Source organism: Solanum verrucosum, unplaced genomic scaffold (genome assembly GCF_900185275.1).
Source record: "Solanum verrucosum unplaced genomic scaffold, falcon-dt-bn FXZP01000062.1, whole genome shotgun sequence".
Taxonomy (NCBI): domain Eukaryota; kingdom Viridiplantae; phylum Streptophyta; class Magnoliopsida; order Solanales; family Solanaceae; genus Solanum; species Solanum verrucosum.
In genome coordinates, this window is record NW_026020477.1 from 4,782,162 (window position 1) to 4,788,552 (window position 6,391).

Sequence of the window (6,391 nt, forward strand, 5' to 3'; positions counted from 1 at the left end):
AATTCTACAAAGGGCGTCCCATTCATAGTAATGCCGAGGTAAATTCGGGAGATTTATCCACACAGGTGCTAAAGAATTTTTAGCATTTGGTTTGAAATTTGGGGTCCATTTCAAGATCTTCATATCAACATCATCATTTAAGGCAATAGAATCTCTGGAAAAGATATCATTGAAGTCTTCTTCATTTTCAAGATCAATAAAAACATGATATCTATCCTTTAACTTCCCCTTTGGTAGTGATAACCTTAGTAAAATCGGATCTGATTCTATCGATGGCTGGTCTTTCTCTAGAAAACTTACCGATTATTGTCCATCGACAGGTGTCCGCCAGAAGCTCGTGTTCCTCCTTTGTAAATACCACGACTGCTTTGCCATCTATGATTTCGTGCGCTCTTGGAGGGAGCCTTATTTTCAGTTTTGATCGATTTCCCATTCTGTATCCTAGAGCACCTGCATACGAGTCCTTTCCATTGTGATTGTGGGTTTGGTCTATTTCCATGGGCTTGGTTCTGAGAGGTGGAAAGTCCTCTGGTTGAGGCGGTCTAGTCTTGTTCGCCGGATCTGGAAGTTTAGGGTTGTGGCTTCCTCTGGTGTTACGTGTGTTGCCCATAGGGCTCATCGGAGCTGGCCGGTGATAGCCGTAACCAGCTCAAAAGAGCCGTTAGTGATAGGTTGAACTTAGCAGTGGAAAAAGAGAGTTGTACAGAGAGAGAATTTTAGACTTCAACTTAATAACTTGAATGTGAACTATAATATTAAAGGGATCAATCCAAGAAGAACTAGAAAATCTCAAATTAAAAATATATATAATATTTCAAAATAAGATTACATTTAAGCATCTTTTATTACATATCACATACCAAAATACTAGAAAACATCAAATTAAAGCAGAGGAACAGATGATGAACAGAAAACAGAGTAACTCATAAAATCAAAGCTCTTCTCTAACAGAGGACTCTTTTCCTTCTTGTTTGCTCTCAATAGAGACAACTTTAGGACCTTTAATTCTATCAGCAGACAATTTAGCAAAAGAAATAGTAAGCACCCCATTTTCAAGCTTAGCTTTCATTGTATCAATATCAGCATTCTCCGGCAAACGGAACTGTCTCCAAAACTTTCCATAACTCCTTTCAACACAATGCCAATGATTCTGCTCATCATTTTTCTCTTCTTCTTTCTTCCGCTCTCCGCTCACTCTCAACACTCTGTTTTCTTCAATCTCTATCTTTATATCATCTTTCTTCAATCCTGGTACGTCTATGCTTATCACGTGCCCCTCCGCCGTCTCTTTCCAGTCGACTCTCGCAATAGAAAGCGGCAGAGTAGTCTCCTCTCTGTTTTCTAATCCGAATGGTATTTGTTCCAAAACTTTGAATGGATCAAGAAATGTATTAGCAGGATTGCTGCCAATCATTTGGTCTAAGATTAATGGTAGAAGTGATGAGGCATCTGCGCCTAGTGATGATACCTGGAAAATGCAACCAATTGAAATGATGAGCAATGTTAATTTGCTGATGACCCTCATACTATACTATGTAGTTTTGGTGATCTTCTTCTTCTTTAGTATTTGATTGATGATTTTCTGTGATAATTTGTTGATTGAGTTAGGGGGTTTGATTGGTGCAATTTATATAGAGAAAAAGGGTGTACTGTTTAAGAATCTTGAAAGTTCGGAAAATGTTGAGACTTCTTGCGAAACTTCCAGCAGCTTACGAGTAAATGGAATTTACTATACCCTTCCAGAGGTTTCTCTGCATGTCTTCTGTAGAAATATAAATATAACTAATTACCCAAATATAAACACATAAAATTCAGACATTCATATTCGAAAAAAGAAAAGAAAAGACTCTCGTTTCAATTTATTTTATGTTAATTTAATTCCATATGAAATTCAAGAAAGTAAAAATAAACCTTTAAAATATTGTCTCTTCTTAATGGTTATTGGTTTACGATTTATGTTGCGGTTTAACTTTTTTTTTTATTGATTCTTATTCTCTGTTTGGATCATTGTTATCCATTGTATTGTATTGTATCGTTACTATACCTACAATATTTGTTTTGATTGTTATTTAAAATGTATTGTATTGTAGTATTAAATTTTGTTATTACGTAACAACGAAAACCCCTATTTTATGGACAACCAATTTGGTGTGTTTCCATTATTACTTAATTTCTTTTTTCAATTATATCTTTACATAATATTTCAAAATACTATTTTACCCTTTACCTTATATTATTTAATTCTAGTCAAATAGAGCTGTCAATATGGGCTAGCCCACCCCATCCGGGCTAACCCATACAAGCTTTGACATTTTACGGGCCAAGTCAGGCTAGCCCATTTTTGGTGTGGGTCAGAAAACGGTCGTCCCAACCCACAAGTACGTGGGCTACAGGCTTGCCGGGCCAGCCCATTTTTTTAAAAGTTATATATTTTTTTATAATTATTAAATTAAATTATAAATTATAATTTAAAAATATTATCATAAATATCGATAAAACAATATTACATGATGTTAATGTTACTACTTGTTAATCAAATCCACAAATAAAATTATCTTTATAATATTTATTAAGTTTTTTTCAAGTAAAAGTATAAATATCTAAATAGAAATATTAACCTAACTGTTTTGCAATTATCACAATAAAACACAAAAAATATGACAATATTCCAACCATAAAAATGTAAAAAATAAACTCCTTAAAAAATCATGAAACTTATGGCGTATCTAACACTTCATGAAACCTATGACGTATCTAACAACTTCATGATCATCTTCATCAAGCATATCTGAATCAACTTGTGGGAAGGTTGTCTTAACATCTTCATTTTCATATGCAATTTATATGAGGTTTCAATTAGTTAAATATTAAAAAATAACTAAATTGAGAATTATAATATTTAAATGTACACAAAAATATATTACCAGTTTGAGAAAAACCATGTAACCAGTTTCGAGTAGCAACAAGTGTTTGCACATTTTCATGGTGGATGCAACTACTATACTTAGTGATTTCCTAAAAAACTTTAAATAGATTTTGAGTTTGGATCTCTTTAATTTTAAATTTTAATATTATATTATATTTTTAAATTAATTTGTATTAGCCCACGGGCCGGCCCTACCTATATTTCTCAAACCCCACAAATCAGCAGGCTTATTCAGGCCGGGCTAAAAAACCCTTTTTTAAATGGGCTTCAAAATTTTTAGCCCAGCCCTATTAAATCCCGGGTTAGGCCAGGCCGGCCCAATAGGCCTAGCCCATATTGACGGCTCTATAGTCAAATCTCCTACCCTAGAATAATTAAGGATATTTTAGTAAATTTATAAATTACAATACAGTACGATACAATCAAACCAAACAATTAAAATGTTAATAAACAACAACAAACAATACAGTCTAGCCAAACATTGTTTCTACCATACAGTACAGAAAGAATGGATAACAATGATCCAATAAGGAGTGTAGTGGTTTGAGGTTTTTTCTTTAAAGACTTAATTGATAATTCATACTCCCTCCGTTTCATTTTATGTGAGGTAGTTTGACGTTTAAGAAAAAAAGGAAGACTTTTAAAATTTGTAGTTCAAAATGAAGGATAGAAATTTGTGTAACTATAAATCATTTCATTAAGGATAAAATAAACATTATAGTTAAATTGTTACTTATTATAAAAATGTGTCATTCTTTTTGAGACTGACTAAAAAGTAAAGTAAGTCACATAAATTGAGACAAAGGGAGTAGTCAATTAATAAATTATAGTTATACTCATAGTATTATTGTTTTTAATTCTGATTGTCTTAAATTTTGGATTATTCTACAATGTGCAGTGTTTGCTTTTGTCCAAGATACAATCTGTCAATTTATATGCATGGTTCATTTGCTTTATTTACCTTTTTTTTTATCAAGTATTTTTAGTTATATTTTTGTGTGTCGAATTTGAAGGGTTAAATTGAAATGATGAGGAACGTTAATTTGCTGACAAACCTCATACTGTGCAGTATTGATGATCTTCTTCTTCTTTAGTGTTTGATTTTCCGTGATAATTTGTTGATTGAGTTTGGGGGTTCGATTGGTGCAATTTATATAGAGAAAAAGGGTGCAATGTTTAAGGATCTTGAAAGTTCGGAAAATGTTGAGAGACTTATTGCGAAACTTCCAGCACCTTACAAGTAAATGGAATTTACTATACCCTTCCAGAGGTTTCTTTGCATATATCTTCTACAGAAATATATATATAACTGATTACCCAAATATAAACACTTAATTCAGGCATTCAAAAATTCCAAAAAAATAAGAAAATACTCTCGTTTCAATTTATATTATGTTAATTTAGTTCCATATGAAATTCAAGAAAGTAAAAATAAACCTTTTAAAATATTGTCGGTTCTTAATGGTTATTGGTTTGCGATTTATGTTGCGATTTCACTTTTTTTTTTTAATTGATTTTTAGTGGTTTAAGGTTTTCTCTTTGACGACTTACTCTCTCCGTTTTAAAAAGAGTGTCCTAGTTTGACTTAACACGGAGTTTAAGAAAATAAAGAAGACTTTTGAATCTTGTGGTTCTAAATTAAAGTTATGTCAAATGTACAAAATTGCTCTTTAATCTTATGATCTTAAACATGTCATGTGGAAAGCTGAAAGTAAAATGTTACCAAAAAAGGAAAAAAGTCATTCTTTTTTAAAGAAACTAAAAAGGAAAGGATGTCATACTTTTAAAAACGGAGGGAATAATTGATAATTCATAGTAAATTAATAAATTATAGTTATAGTCATATTTATTGTTTTTAGTTTTGATTGTCTTAAGTTTTGGGTTATACTACAATGTGCAGTGTTTGCTTTTATCAAATTTACAATCCGTCAAATTATATGCATGGTTCATTTGCTTTGTTTACCTTTTTTTTTTAAGTGTTTGTTAGTTATATTTTTGTGTCAAATTTAAACGGTTAAATTGATAACCAAATTACCAATAACAATTAATAACCAATAAATGAATTATTTGTAAGCCAATATTTTAATAGTTCATGAAATCAATAAGCTTCAACATTGTTCCGAATTAATGATACGTGGCCCTAATTAAAACTAATGTAAAACTAGATATTCCGACGAGGCGAGGACCTTCAAAATTAAATAGATAATCTGTAATTGATAGTGAAGTAATGTTTTGGGAAAATAATATTTTGTGTGGGTACAATAAAACCTCTCCAAATTAGTACTCGATAAATTAATAAATTTTTTAATTTTTTTTTTTTTTGATTTTGACTTGAGCCAACGGAAAAAATTATTGATTTCAATTATGAGATAATATATATGTTTAGAAGACCGTTATATAAATAATATGGCCCCATTAATAGTATAAATTAATAATTTTTTAAAATTACAAAATATCTAAGAAAATTTAGTGAAATATGATTTATAGTGTTTTTTTTTTTTAAAAAAAATTAAATCTAATTAAGGCCCATCTCTAATTTTTCTTATTGCATCTAAAACTTCTGGTGTTGTCTTCTTGAAACTGCACCAAATTATTGTCAAGAGTTCTAGACGTGAGTGATTTCAAAAGTATTGTATCGTCTTCAGCATCATCATCCACATTATTCTCTCCGAGGGTATCCACAATTTTTCTAAGCTTTGAACATCTAAATATATGTATCATTTTCACTCGATCGGTAATCTAATAAACTATTAACATCCATTTTATTACGTTAATTGAGATTTTAATCGTGACCTCAAATTCATGACTATCGTTTACACAAGAGGTTTCATTTAAATCATTGACGCTTCATCTTGCAACCGATATATAATCTTTATTGAATCTTGAAAATATTCTTTAAATTAATAAATATTAATTTATCGCTTAAATAATACTTTTATAAAATAATAATATTTTATAATCTTGTTAACCTTAATTTAGAAAGGTTTTACTATATAATATTAATCAACCTACCATACTTGGTACAATTGGAATTGACGGAGTATATACTAATATAAAATTGTCCCTTTTCCTTTTTTAATATAAACTAATTACTAATGGAGACGGAGAAGAAACCTTCCATAAAAGTCTTTCCTATACGTAATAGGAGAAGAAAATTATTATTATTAATTACTCCCTACTAATTATAGTTTCTAAAAAAAAGTTACTCAAACGCATCAAATTCTACTATATAACCATGGCAAAACATATTACTATTTGGTTTAGTTATTATTGTTTGATCGAGAGCAAGTTTAATTCACTTTGCTCATCTCAAGTCAGGTAACTTTTGTTCTTTTTTTGTTTTCAGATTTTGTAATTTTATTTTGTTCATGATCTGATTATTTATACACCAAAAAGTGCCTTTCGATGGTTTTTCTTTGATTTTAATAATTATGTGTATGTGCATTTTCTTGAACTGCAGACAAA

General features: G+C 30.4%; 1 protein-coding gene across 1 annotated transcript; it reads right to left on the reverse strand.

Annotated features, from left to right (window-relative positions):
• Positions 1 to 787: 787 nt before the first annotated feature.
• Positions 788 to 1,755, reverse strand: LOC125809361 (22.7 kDa class IV heat shock protein). The gene has a single exon (XM_049489017.1). The coding sequence runs from the start codon at positions 1,523 to 1,525 to the stop codon at positions 932 to 934; it is 594 nt and encodes a 197-aa protein (XP_049344974.1). The 5' UTR covers positions 1,526 to 1,755; the 3' UTR covers positions 788 to 931.
• Positions 1,756 to 6,391: the final 4,636 nt, after the last annotated feature.